This window comes from Hipposideros armiger, unplaced genomic scaffold (genome assembly GCF_001890085.2).
Source record: "Hipposideros armiger isolate ML-2016 unplaced genomic scaffold, ASM189008v1 scaffold_188, whole genome shotgun sequence".
In the NCBI taxonomy this organism is placed as follows: Eukaryota; Metazoa; Chordata; class Mammalia; order Chiroptera; family Hipposideridae; genus Hipposideros; species Hipposideros armiger.
In genome coordinates, this window is record NW_017731538.1 from 1618932 (window position 1) to 1633110 (window position 14179).

The 14179-nt window shown below is 47.3% G+C and overlaps 1 protein-coding gene across 8 annotated transcripts in view; it reads left to right on the forward strand.

Annotated features, from left to right (window-relative positions):
• Positions 1-14179, forward strand: part of BMAL1 (basic helix-loop-helix ARNT like 1) — a 97542-nt gene that overhangs the window by 79008 nt on the left and 4355 nt on the right. For 5 of the 8 annotated variants that reach the window (XM_019652831.1, XM_019652835.1, XM_019652833.1 and 2 more), the window contains 7 exons: positions 476-625; positions 2707-2953; positions 4294-4400; positions 5683-5833; positions 6689-6777; positions 8278-8386; positions 11110-11203. In XM_019652831.1, the coding sequence (XP_019508376.1) occupies positions 476-625; positions 2707-2953; positions 4294-4400; positions 5683-5833; positions 6689-6777; positions 8278-8386; positions 11110-11203 (947 nt within the window). The remainder of the gene's footprint in view (positions 1-475; positions 626-2706; positions 2954-4293; positions 4401-5682; positions 5834-6688; positions 6778-8277; positions 8387-11109; positions 11204-14179) is intronic. The other 3 variants (XM_019652834.1, XM_019652836.1, XM_019652839.1) reach the window with 1 other exon arrangement.

Sequence of the window (14179 nt, forward strand, 5' to 3'; positions counted from 1 at the left end):
AGGACTTAAGGCAGCTTCCTCCTTTCCATTTCAGAACCCAAATCATGCCCATCCTTCGAGTCCCAGCCCAAGCTCTTTTCCTCTAGGAAGCACCGGCTGTCTCTGCCATTCACTTGGCATAGTCGTACATCCCCTTGTATTATTACTAATCTTTTCATGGGGAACTTCCATTTCCCCGTCTCGCCTCGAGCTCCTCCTGGACAGGAACCCCACACTGTATTTCTTTTTATCCCCCAGAGCACCTAATCCATTCATCCAGTGGCTGCATTCTAGGTGACCTAGACATTTGCAGATTGACAGCACACCTGTATCAACACTGCGTCTTTTAAGGCCTAAACTCAGGAGAAATGCTATTCTCGTGTCGTCGTTATAAAACAGTGAGGCAGGAACGAAAAGGCTTTCTTCACGGTCACGCTCCCCCTCCTGACAGACAACACTACCCTCGGTTTATCACGTTTTGTGTATTGATTTGCAGCTGGACTTCCAGTTAAAACAGATATAACCCCTGGGCCATCTCGATTATGTTCTGGAGCACGGCGTTCTTTCTTCTGTAGGATGAAGTGTAACAGGCCTTCAGTAAAGGTTGAAGACAAGGATTTCCCCTCCACCTGCTCCAAGAAAAAAGGTAACCATTTAGCAGTTGTGTAAAATGCTATGACAGAAGAGGCCTACTTTGTCCACTGGCCGCTCTCAGCAGGGTGTTGGCTCAGAGGTTGCTCGCTGGCCAGAGCAGTGGTCCCCGGACTCCACCCACGACAGTACCATCCCCACCACCTGCAACGCGGGGCAGTTGGGAGCAGGGAGCGTTGGAAAGCCCTGATGTGCTGTCATGATGACAGAGATTCCTGGGAAGGGTTCCTCTGCTTAAATTCTGTTGTTTCTTTTTTGTTTGTTTGTTGTTTTTAATGTGCTTGGGAAAGAAGACTCTTAGCCACAATCCTAACTGCCTCTTGAGTGACCCACCAATCCATCAGAATTGCCCTTGCTAAATTCACCAGCGACTTTCACGTTAAATGCAATGGTCACTTTTCATTTTTCTTCCATTTTGAAGTGTTCACGTCCCTAGGATTTCATGAGACTGCATTTTCCTCGTCTCCCCCACCCTCAGTCACTCCAGGCTCTCGTCCTGGTTCCTTTTGCTGGCTCCTCTTCTGTCCTGGGCCGCCTTCTCTTTTATATCTCTACTTGAGTCCCTTAGCTTTCAATGCTGTTTATATTTCAACAGCTTCCCAGTTTATATTTCTAGCCCAGACTTCTCTTTTGAACTCCAGATCCATACATTAACTGCTTATTAAATCTACCTGCTTAGCTATTGGGTTGTCGGAAAAGGCATGACGCATTTTTGCAACGAAAACCAGAAAAAATACGTCATGACTTTTCTGACAGCCCAATATTTTAAGGGCATCTCCAACATGATATATAGAAAAGGAACCACTTGAGCTTCTCCTTGATGTAAATGGCAGCAAAGACAAATAGTAAACTAAAATGTAAACCACCATCCATCTAGTTGTACAACCAGAAGCCTGGGAGGCACCCTCACCCCATTTCACCCCTGCCTCCCCACCCGTTACGAAGCCCTGCCGTGATGAATTCCTTGTGCAGAGGTTGCCTGAACTATGTTTATCCATCTTCACATTTCCCACTGTCACTAGATCCCGGATACACTCAGCTCTCCCCAGGTCTGGTAAAGCAGGCTCCTCACACTCCTATCCTTCCACACAGCAGCCAGAGTGATCTGTTTAAAATCAAATCTTTTCATCCATTCCCTTTTTAAAACCCTTCAGTTTCCCATTGCTCCTGAAGAAAAGTTCAACATCCTCAATGTGACTGGTTTTCCACATTTTCCTAGTAACTTGCACAGACGTGGTGCTTGGTAAACACTCAGTAAGGATTTGTTTATTATTGGAATCCAAAGGTACTCCCTGCTTAATATGTCCCAAAGTGAAATCTTTCTCCCTCTCTCTAAAACATACTCTCTTCCTTGAGTGAGTGAACTGTACCAGCAACCACTCAATCCAAAAATGTTGGAGTCACCTTCATTTTCTTTCTTTCGTGCTGAATACCAGGGCCGTCACACCAAATCCTAACAGTTCTCAGAACCTGCTCCTGCCTCCTTCCCTCCCTCCTCCTCCCCCTCGCTGCACAGCCTGAGTGCAGTCCTCCTCCCGGGTTTCACTCTCTTCCAGTTCACCTATCGCTCCGCTTCAGAGCATCCAAACCCTGATTTGATTTCGCTGTTTCCGCACTTAACCTACCTCTGGAAGCTCTCCATTTCCTCTCAGAAAAAGGCTAACACAACAGTTAGCAAACGATCCAAGGCCCCTGCAGTCTGCCCCAGCCTGCCTTTCCAGGCCTACCTCAGTCACCTCCCTTTCACTTCAGCTGCACAGAGCTCTCTGCCGTTTCTGGTACGAAATATGTTTCGGCGCCTCCTCAACCTTTGCACATTAGCCAGCGTGCATCCTTCTTGATCCACCTCCTCCTTTGTTTTTCTGGACAGCCTTCCTTTCCCCAGGTAGATTTACAGTAGATACTCCTGTTAAGCACAGGTAACACCGATAGCTATTTTTCTGTCCTCTCTTGCTGGATGCTCACTTCTTGAGAGTAAGGCTTTGTTTGTAATTTTTTGACTCCGTACTTATATCCCAGCCCATGCCTCCATACCCCAAAGCCACACTGACACTAACCATGGACTTTGCTTTCTAGCAGATCGAAAAAGCTTCTGCACAATCCACAGCACAGGCTATTTGAAAAGCTGGCCACCCACAAAGATGGGGCTGGATGAAGACAATGAACCAGACAACGAAGGGTGTAACCTCAGCTGCCTCGTCGCAATAGGACGACTGCACTCTCACGTGGTTCCACAGCCGGTGAACGGGGAGATCAGGGTGAAGTCGATGGAATATGTTTCTCGGCATGCAATAGATGGGAAGTTTGTTTTTGTAGACCAGAGGTAAGAGTCTTGTGTGTTACCTTTGAACAATAACAATGGTAGGGGATTTTCAACTCTGAGTAAAGCAGAGAAGACTTGGCTGTCAGCTGGCTTTTCTCAGAATAAAAAGAGAGGGAAGTGATGGGAATCTCTGCTAAAAAAAAAGAGACCCATAAGACTATCATCATCATAAATACGGAGATCTTATCTGTGACATTCTTTGGCATGTAGAGACAGTTAGTAGGGTGGTTTGACGTCCCTAGCCCAGAGAGAAATAGTAGGCATAGCATGCTATCTGAATGTATGGAATGTGGTTCCAGGACCATTACTGAGATTGGAATTCTGGAATGTGGGACTTGAAAAAGATTATCCAGTCCTGAGCCATCCCATACAGCAGTCACTGGCTGTGGTAATCTCATATGGCTGTTCACGTTTAAATGTAATCAATTAAACTTAAAAGTTAAATTCCTCAGGCTCATGAGCCACATTTCAGGTACTCAGTAGCCACATGTAGCACACACATAGAACATTTCCATCATCGCAGCAAGTCCTGTTGGACATCGCTGACCTCGTCCAATCGCATGTTTTATGGGTGAAGAGCCGAGGCCCCACCTGAAGACTGGCCTCCTCCAGGCATCACACTAATTGGTCGTAGACCTGGGCTAAGAACCCAGATGTCGCAGCTTTCCACTGCTCTCTGCTGCCTCCTTGAGAATATTCACAGGCTAATAATTTTTCTGGCTACTAGAACTAGTCACTAAATGTTGGAATAGAAGACAGCCATTTTTCAAGGTTCTCGTGGCCCCTGCTGGTGGAGCTTCTGCAGTTTGGTTACCCTGAAAAAATGTAGGCAGTAAATGGAGGAGTTTTGTACTGGGGTTTAGAGTTCTACCACATTTTTATCTAACTATTGTAATATAGTTACCATTTTTAAATGTCCTAAAATTAGATTTCTTATGATAACAATCCCCTTGAAAGGCTGATTTGCTTTCTTTCCCTCTGTTTTTATAGCCTTAGTTTAATTCAATTGCATGAAACAAATGCAGTACAACCTTGGATTGCGAGTAGCGTGGGTTGTGAGTATTCCGCAAGACGAGCAAACATTTCTAATACATTTTAATGTGGTAAACGAAGTGATGTCTTGCAATACGAGTAGTTTGTTTCCAGAACAAATTATGCTTGCAAACAAGGTATTAGTTTAGAACTCTAAACCCCAGTACAAATATATATCCACATAGTAGGCCCTCTGGAAACCCACCCAGCTTTGACCTTGTTCTCATTGACTGTAGCAGGGTTCATCCATTGCAGAGATACTGTTAATCGTCTGAATGGATTTTTTTTTTTTTAATATTCCCTTTTAGGGCAACAGCTATTTTGGCATATTTACCACAAGAACTTCTAGGCACATCATGTTATGAATATTTTCACCAAGATGACATAGGACATCTTGCAGAATGTCATAGGCAAGGTAAGCTGGGCTGTACAAAGGGTCTTAAGTTTAAAGTGTCCCCCTGCTTCTAGGCTAGTCCCTGGAACCTTCCAGAGAAATCTGCCCCCAGTGACGTGGGAGTTGGCCAGCCCAGGAGGCTTGAGGCAGAAACATCTGTGAGGAGAGGAAGCCGATGTCCAAGCCCTATCTGTCCCCTCACAGACAACCCACCCTGACTGCCTAGCAGTGCTCTGTACATAGGCCAGGGCAGTTTCTGGAAGGCGGCTCTTGTTCAGGTTTACCTAGACCCCGTAAAGATGTAATATGGCCCAAATGGGTCTGATCCTCTTTTCCATAAAATCCTGTACTGCCTCCTCCTGTATTTTTCTCTTGATTAATGGCACGGCCATACATAGAGCCTCCTCAGAGGGAAACCAGTATTGACCCCTTCCTTTATTTCATCATCCCCGAGACCAGTTCATTCACCTCAGATGTGCATTTCCAAAGAGGACCCTTTGTGCCACCTCCACTGTCCTGGTTCAGGCCCTTGTGCCCACCTCCTAATTGTGGTAGACTCCTAACAGGCCTCCCTGCTCCCTTCTGCCCCAGTCCATCTTCTGTCTTCCATAGTTATCCCATTTACGCCCCGAGAGAACGCGCCTGATGTCCTGTCCCTGCTTAAAGCCTGCCCTCAGACTCAGCCCAGATGTCTTTGATTGGCCCCGGCCCACCGCCTCAGCTTCACCCCACCTCCCTGCTTGCAGAGGCCCTACGCTCCAGCCACACTGACCATCTCGCTGTTCCCTGCCCCCCGCCCCAGGCCCTGCCACTGCTCAGGCACCTCTGCTGTTCCTCACTCCCTCAGAGGCTCTGATCTCCTCCTCTGCAGAACTGCCTCTCATTCCTGTCCTGAGGACAGGGGTCATATCCTGTCTCCTGTCCCCAGAGCACACGAAAGGTGCTTGTGACATGTTTGTTACATAAAAGAATAGATTTGAGTAGGTGAAAGTCCTAAAAATGCCGCGCTGCCCTCAGGCTTTGGACAGTGCCTTCTGGTTTGTGGGTAGTCGCTTCATAGCTGATTCCAGCTGGATGTCTGTAATGCAGTCAGGCGCCTTCATTTCATACACTCTGGAAAATAGGGGCAGATTCACAAATGAATGGAAAGGCTCTGAATCAGAAACAATCCGGCCTCCGAAGTGCCAGCGCCCTCGGCTTATTGAAGAGGGATGGCATTGGGGCCTGGGCGCACTTAGGATTTGGTGAGCTTAATGCACTGGTCTGAGGAAACGAGGATGTTCACGCTTCTTTGCATTTTCAGTTTTACAGACGAGAGAAAAGATTACAACCAACTGCTATAAGTTTAAAATCAAAGATGGTTCTTTCATCACACTGCGGAGTCGATGGTTCAGTTTCATGAACCCTTGGACCAAGGAAGTAGAATACATTGTCTCAACCAACACTGTTGTCCTGTAAGTGGTTTTCCTATCATGAGAAGTCCCCTCGCTTCAAGAGACATGCCTTGGGCCCCTTACCTGGGAAAGGGGGTGCAGGCAACAGCCAGTATCACGTCATTTAATGCCACCTTGCTAATAGCCTGGGGAGCCTCCGGAGTGGCAGGGGCCAGAAGGGCTGTTAACACAGGACAAGCTTCAGTTCTCATGCCATGCAGGCCCCCGCTTGTGGAATTGCTCCAGGAAACAGCATTTCCTTCCCGATAAAGCCGTCAGCCTCTGACTTCTCAGGCCTTGCACACTGGGCATCCGCTGTTCTCTGGAGGGAAGGGTTGGCAACCCATGAAAGGCTCACTCAGGCATCAGCTCACACTGGCCTCGGCTGAGGATGGGTGGGTATCCATGCCTACCAGGCTGGTGCCCCGAGCACTGGCAGCTGGAATGCCACCTCAAAAGCTGCCACCTGCTAGGTGAGCAGGGACGGGAAGGACCTCCTCTTTGGCCAGGCCTGCTCCCCACCTGTCCGGACCCCTACCTGTGGGTAGAGCTGAGGGAGGGGCAGGGCTGGGTGCGCTGCAGGCCGGCAGGAGAGGAGGCCCAGTAGCAGAGGCAGTGGGCTGCCGCCGTCATCCTCTGCTGGACTGCACCCCACATGAACTAGGGAGGCCCAGGCAGGCAGGAGGCCACGCACAGGCCGGAATGCTGGCCATCGCGTTATCAAACAGTGATAGACCTGCTGAGCCACTCAGACAGACACTTCATTTTCTGGCCTGTCCAGGTCCAGAGTGGACACCGGACACCTTGGCCAAGGTGAAAGGTGCACGATTCTGAGCAGGCCTGACTCACGTTTCCTTATTGCTGGGATGTTCACAGAGCCAACGTCCTGGACGGCGGGGACCCAACCTTCCTGCAGCTCACAGCGTCCCCGCACAGCATGGACAGCATGCTGACCTCTGGAGAAGGTAACTGTGCATGGCCGGGGTATCAAGGCTTGCCCATGAGAAGCTGCTTACAGCCAACAGGCCCTCCCCCCAAGGATTCGGGGTCCCAAGCCACCATGTTCTGTGGAACACGGGAGGCCTCGAGGGTATAAGCACTAAGGACTCAGTCACCTCCCTTTGGCTGGTGAGCCTGGAATACCGGGAACTCGTTTTTTGCCTTTCCTGAGACTGCCTGGACCCCCTGGAAGCCCTTCACATAGCAAACTCCTTGCTTCTCTTGTGCTTTTCCTCCCTTTGTGTCGCCCAGTGGCTGGGATGTGAAGGGCTCTTTGATGACTGTCACTGGTTCCTGCAGTGGGAAGAGGGTGTCTGTCAGCACTGGGGTGTGTGCCATCCCCAGTGGGGCTCCCTTCCAGGGCTCGGCCTTGACCCCTGCTCTCTGCACTCAATGTGTCCTCCTTCGGGATCACCCCTGCTTGCATGGTTTCAGTCCCCACCCCTCTCCATGGAGGACTCCTACAGCCGGCCTCTCTCCTGAGCTCCAGATCTGTCTTTCCACCTGCACCCCGGAAAGAACCACCTGGAGCCCCAAAGGCACCTGAAATTCAATGCATCCAAATGGATTCTCTGCGCTCCCCCATCTGGTTGGTTAAGCCGGGAACCTTGACTCCTACCTTTCCCACATTATATCTAAACATGAAATCCTGTCCCTTCTGTCTCTTAAACCTCTCCATCACTACTGATGCTACTTGGCTCTCCGCATGTGTTGCCTGGGTGATGGGAGACAACCTCCTGACCCCAGTCTCGCCCTCGTCCTCCACTATACTTCATTCTCCACGCAGTGGCCTTTCTAATAACCCAAATTGAAGTCAGTGCCTTTTCTGTGTAAAGGCCTTTGGGACCCCTTACCTCCTGTCGACATCTGTTAGTGTGGCATCTAAGGCCCTTCATCATCGGATTGGTACCAGCCTCACTGCTCCATCATCATTCATGTCAAATTTCTTGGAGCAGTCCCCAAGTTTTGTCTTGCCTCTGTGCTCTCGCATATATTGGCTGCTGTGCCTGGAATGCTTTCTCTTCCTTACCTCTCTGCCAGGCTAATTTATACTCCTCTGTCAAGACTCTGCTCAGAGTTAAACTCTTCCAGGAAGCCGCACCTCGCCCTGGATGAGTTTTTGCCTTCTACTTCCCTGTCAAGCTGATCCCACCTTGCTCCAGCCATCATCCATTTTGTCTGTCTCCCTGTTAGACTGTGAGCTCCCTGAGGACAGGGATGCTGACTGTCTCTGTGCGGCACAGTGGTACTCCATCGTATCAACTAGATGCTTCATGCCAACCCTTTGGCCTCTGACCCTGGAAGGAAACCTGAGCCTTTTCCTGCCAAGCTATGGCTCTGAGGTCTCTCAAGGCATAACCCTAAGGTTGAACTTCAAGTGGATGATGGGATGAACTGGTTTGAACACCTAATAGCATTTCTTCCTCAGTCTTCCCCCTTCTCACTCTCAGGTTTCTTTGTTGTAGGTGGACCCAAGAGGACCCACCCCACCGTTCCAGGGATTCCAGGGGGAACCAGGGCTGGGGCTGGAAAAATAGGTAGAATGATTGCTGAGGAAATCATGGAAATCCACAGGCAAGTAATATCTCCAGTTGTTCCCTTAAACCGGTGGTTCTCAGCCCAGGGCATCCCCACCCCCACCCCGCCAACGCCGGACGTTTTGTGATGTTTGGAGACATTTTTAGTTGTCACAACTGGGTGGGTGGTTGCTGCTTAGCCTCCCTGGATAGAGACCAGGGATGCTGCTTGCTAAACTTCCTACAGTACACAGGACAGCCTCCTCCCCGCCCCACCCCAACAAAAAAATGTCCAGTCCAAAATGTCGATAGTACCGAGATTGAGAAATCCTGCCTTCAATAGAGGCTAAACCCAAACAGTCCAGAGCTAAACGGAACTTGTGAGGAGGATCAACTTGCTTATGACCTTGTATGTGACTCAAGGAGCGTCCCAGTGAGGATGGATGAACACTGACTGATTACAGGATTACAGGACAACAGGAGTAGAGCTGTGAACTGCCAGAGATCTGGGCCTTAACAAAGCATTAGCCTCTTTCAATCAAGAAGCTGCCAAGGGCTGTAACAGAGACCACACACATCAGCTAGTAATAGCTCCCTTGGGCGGGACTTCGATATGAAAGAGAAGGGAAGCAGTTTACCAGCGTTCCGGTTCGGCCTCTACGTGGCTCTGCTTAGGAGATTCACTGACCTCCTTGGTCTCTGTTGACTTAAGCCCTAAAAGGGAGGCAATATCTATCTCCCAAGGATTGCTTTAGGATTGTGAGTGAACTCAGGAAAGTTCATATAGTGAGTGCTCAAAAATTATTAATCAAATCTAAGTCTTTAAGAGGCGTCATTGAGAGGGAAGTAGTTCTTCTAAGTCCATTTGAATTTGGGGAGTGGGGAGGGGCATGGAGCAGGCCCTGAGGAATGCAGACTTAATGGAACATAACCATAGGAAAAGGGCCAGTGACTGCTGTTCTTGCTGCCACTGGATTCTGTCAGCATTGGAGGCTGGACTTATTTTCCAGTTGGCCATAGGGGGCTCTTATCCCAGTGGGTAGCAGTTCTGTTCCAACTGCACAGGAATGATGGACGTGACTGCTGGAGTCTACTTCAGGAAAGAGATGTGGGGGGCGTGTGCCGTGATAATCAGGTTTTTAGCAGCCACTGCACTCCCTGTGCTTTGCTCGAGACCCCCCCAAGGATCTTACAATCTCTGAGAAGTCTATTTTATGATAATAGAAAAAAGGGAGAGTACGTGAGCTGAAGCCAGCAAGGGAGGAAGGGTTTGAACTTGGTCCAAACTCGGGTTTGTGAGGAAAGTGGGCATTTGTTCTAGAAAATACAGGTGCATGCTGCAGTGGGCATGTGAGTGGCATATTCCGGGTGGCCAAGAGGCAGGCCACCTAACTGGGAAGAAAGCCTCTTGTAGGAAGAAGGGGTCACAGAGCTATGATGGGAGAAGGCTAAGAATCCTAAGAAATGATGCTGAGCAGTTTAGACTGGAAGAAAATTGTTAAGACCCCCTTCATTGTACGATGCTGACCAGGTATCCAAATGTGTTTGAAAGCAGGCTTGAAATAGGAAGAGATGAAGGTGAGCATGCCTTAACCCAGGAAGGAGGCCCATCCTCCAGTGATTTTATCCAAAAGAGGACTCGGTAATTTAAGGACTTGAAGATAAGAAACAATGAAAAGGCAATTCCAAGATGGGGAGTCTGGGAAAATAAGTGGTTTCATAGATGTAAGGCGAGGTGGCAGACATTCAGCAACTTTTCAGTCAGCAGTTAGTTAGTAGTCATCTGTGTGTGCTGAGTGCACAGTAGGTAGCTGTATCCTGCCATTGAAGAGCTTATGACCTGGGAGAGAGCAAGTTTGTTCAATCGCAAATCTACAGAACTAGGCAGTACAGGCCAAGAGCCAAAAGACTGCTGGGCAGTGGAGGGGTCCCCGGGGCACCCGAAAGCTGCATTCATCCATGTAGGAACTAAGCGTCTGGCGGCCACACAGCTGCCACTGTACTCTATCTAAACTCTAGCTTCGGTGCCAGGCCATGGCTTCCTTTCCTGAAGTCCTTCAGCCTGACAGGTTTATGTGGATTTACAGTTCTAAGTCTATCATGTAAACCTACTATGCTGAGAAATATGCTAGCTGAGAAGGGCCCGGACCCATTTTTAATCACCTGGTGCCTGAGAAGATGATGACTAGACGATTACTACTATTAATACTGTTACTGCACAGCTACTTTCCAGGTGTGACCGAGCCTTCATTTCCTAAGAGCATTCACTAGCTTAACAGTGTTTGTAGAGAAGAGGATAAATTATTTGCTGTGGATTCTAGTTCATGGTATCAAACATAGAGGCTGAACTTCTAAAGTCTCCTCCAACTATGATATCTGGATTCTGTGAGGAAATGAAACTGGCCACTTCCTTGAAATTCGAACCTGCAATCCAGACCCTAATCCAAGGGCTTTGTCAGTGAGATGCCTGACTCCAGGGCCTGCATTTCAGATCAGGTGCCTATGGCATAAATCCAGTTCACCACCTGTTTTTGTAAATCAAGTTTTATTGGACACAGCTACACCCATCATTTACGCATTGTCTATGGCTGCTTTCAAGCTCCAATGGCAGAGTCAAGTCATTGTGACAAAGTAGTTACTGTCTGGCTCCTTACAGAACAAGTTTGCCAATCCCTATTCTAGATCTTCATCCTTTTTCTCACCCCCATCCCTCAACAACACACACACATGCCACTGAAAAAAAGGAAAGGAATGTAACTGACCCCTCTTCTCTCTTGACAGGATAAGAGGGTCATCACCTTCCAGCTGTGGCTCCAGCCCACTGAACATCACAAGTACACCTCCCCCTGATGCCTCTTCTCCAGGAGGCAAGAAGGTAAGGCTGATGACTCTTAGACCGAGGCCCGTCTTAATCTGGGGAGCATCTTGCCCAAGTTCTGAAATGTTGGGGTGACGGTATATAATTACAATTGTGGTTGCTGAAACACGTGGACCTTTTTTCCTCCTTGAAGGAAATGCATCTGGGTGAGGCTAGGTACAGAGCATAGTTAAAGAACTAGGTGGCTGGCTGACATCCTTAGGGGGTTCATTCCACGTGAGTGGGGAAAGGCAGGAAGAGATTAAGGAATGGGGAGCCATCAGTCCATTGCATTGGGGGAACAATTCACAAGCTCCCGTGGGAGAAGGATTAGTAAGTACTACACACAGAAAACTACCTAGTTCTCTGCCCGTTTGCAAGGGAGAAAATATCATTAGTGTCTAGTGCAGATGTGGAAACAGCGGTGCTTTGGAAGGCAAGCCATGCTTTTGCAGTTGCAGAGTTCTTGGGGATCTACCGCCTGGGTTTCCTGTGATGTGACAGCATGGGCACAAGTAGTTTATCAATCGTCAGCTTTCATGAAGAAGCTAGCGGGAAGACTACACTATAAATGGGCTTAGAAACCACTCATCGCTTTCATTTTTGCCAGAGAATTTACAAGTCTAGGCCCATGTTGACTGTAACTCATAAATATCTTTACAGTGCCTGCTGGTGATATAGTTTAGGATGTCCCAAGGGCCAGCATCTTTATACATAAAAGCTTCCTTCTCCTATGTCCCAAAACAAACACAGAGAGAAAGGAAATCAGTGATTTACATAGATGGGACTCCTAGGGCACAAACTGTATCAAAAGCAGGACAAAGGTTTTCAAACCTGGGCTGTTCAGAGGCTCAGGTTACCAGGAGCTGTGGTGCCACCAGGTGGGATGGGGCAAGTCAGCTGGTGAGAAGGAAGAGGAAGGTCAGGATTCCTGCTTCTACCAGGTCAGCTTTACTTCTTTTTTATATATGAACTTCTGTAAAAGTTTCTGCTTGAATTAAGGTTTTGCTCCTCCCACAAAAGGTTTCAAAGTCAGTAGATTAATGAGTAAGAGCATGGTCAAAGTAAGATAGACTTGGTTGGGTTTGAAGCCTGGCTTTGCCATGTGCTAGCTCTGATCCTGTACAATTTTTAAGCCCCCGTTTCCTTTATAATGGCGCTCATACAGGTTGGGACAGCCAGCATCTTTGCATATGAACTACCATTATGAGATAATATGTGAACGTGCCAGGCCTTTGTTAATGACTCAGAAAATAGCATCGATAGATGGTCTGGGCCATGTACACCCCTCCACTTCCTGCCGTAGCCTGTGCTCTTAGCTCTATTCTTACACCCCTAGGTCCTTCCTCCATATTAGATCCACTGTCTCCTTAGGGTGGTCTCCGCTTCTCTAGTTCTCAATTCAACTTTTAGGCACTTGATTTCCTGGTATTACCAAGAATCCTACTATTCTGTTTTGTAAGGTTACACTCCAGTATAATGCTTAAATATTACTCGGGGAACTTTCATGTATGTTCTCTCATCCTCACAACTTTATAGGGAGACAAAATCCAGGCTCCCAGGTGTTAAATGATTAGCCCAGCATTTGTTACTAAGTATGGTTCCAAACTAAATTCCAGTCTCTCTGACTTCTGATTCTTTTGACACCAACAACTGCCGGAGATGTAAGAGTGTCCTCTGCATTACAAAGCCCCAAGAATTTCTGAAGCATTTGTGAAAAAATTTTCCTTTTCTTTGGACTTATAAAAGTGGGTCTGGGAGAAGAAATTCTGAATGTATTCTCTTGAGTCCTTAGCAGCAGGATTTATAAGACCAGTCTAAACAAGATGGAGTTAAACATGACAGCAGCATTAAACAATACACCAAAGCCACAATGCTTCCAGCCCTTCCTGGGCACTTTCAAATGTGGCAGATCCAAACATGAGCTATTTAGTCTACCAGTTGTTTCAGTCAGGGTTAAGCTGAAAGGGGGAGGCTAGGTGAGCCTCATGGGGTGCGGGAGAGCCTGGACATCCAGAGGCACTAAGGCAGGTTCAAATACAGCAGCAGTTCCCTAAATGCTGTCGGTGGTCTTTTTGGGTTTTTGGGAGGGGAGGGGGACCAAGATCCTTTCAGGGCTCTGCGAAGTCCAAACTATTTTCATAATAATGCTAGAACATTATTTTTCTCAGTGTTGATATGTGAACCAATACTACAAAAATAATGTTGGGTAAAACTGCCGGTGTTTTTGCAAAAATCAGGTCAGTGGCACCAAACTGTACTAGTAGTCGTGTTTTTCACCGCCATATACTCGCAATAAAAATTTTAAAGACGGTTTCATTTAAGAATGTCCTTAATGAAGCAGTAAAAAGAACTGCTTTTATTAAAAAAAAAACTCTTTGAGTAAATCTTTCTAATACTGTTACAAAATGGGCAGTATGCATACAGCGCTGGTGCTGAGTATCGAAGTCGGATTATCTCAAGAAGAGCTCTTGTGTGACTGTTGATAAGCTGAGCGAACTGCTTTTTTCATAGGACACCATTTTTACTATTGCAAACCATAGCTATTCAGGCTTGGGTATTTAGCGTACATTTTCTTGAAAATGAATGAAATGAATGTGTGACTTCAAGGAAAACAACTGACAGTATTTGTTGCCAATGATAAAATTTTATTGGGTTGTCAGAAAAGTCATGACGTGTTTTTTCCATCTTTTTTGTTGCAAAAATGCATCATGACTTTTCCGACAACCCAGTAGCTTTCAAGCAAAATTTAGAATTCTTGCAAAACTTGTGCTCCTTTGAGCTCAACAGCTTTCTGAAACTTAAAATATATTTCTGATGACACAGGTAATATTTATTAACAGTGGTGATGTTTTGTAATGAAATATGTCAACATTTGGAAGATCTGAATAACACCACAGCCAATATTTTCCAAATGACCAGTGTAAGATGATTTAAAATCCTACGGAAGTAAAAAGGTCCATGCTAAGTGCCAAGGTATACCAATGAATTTTA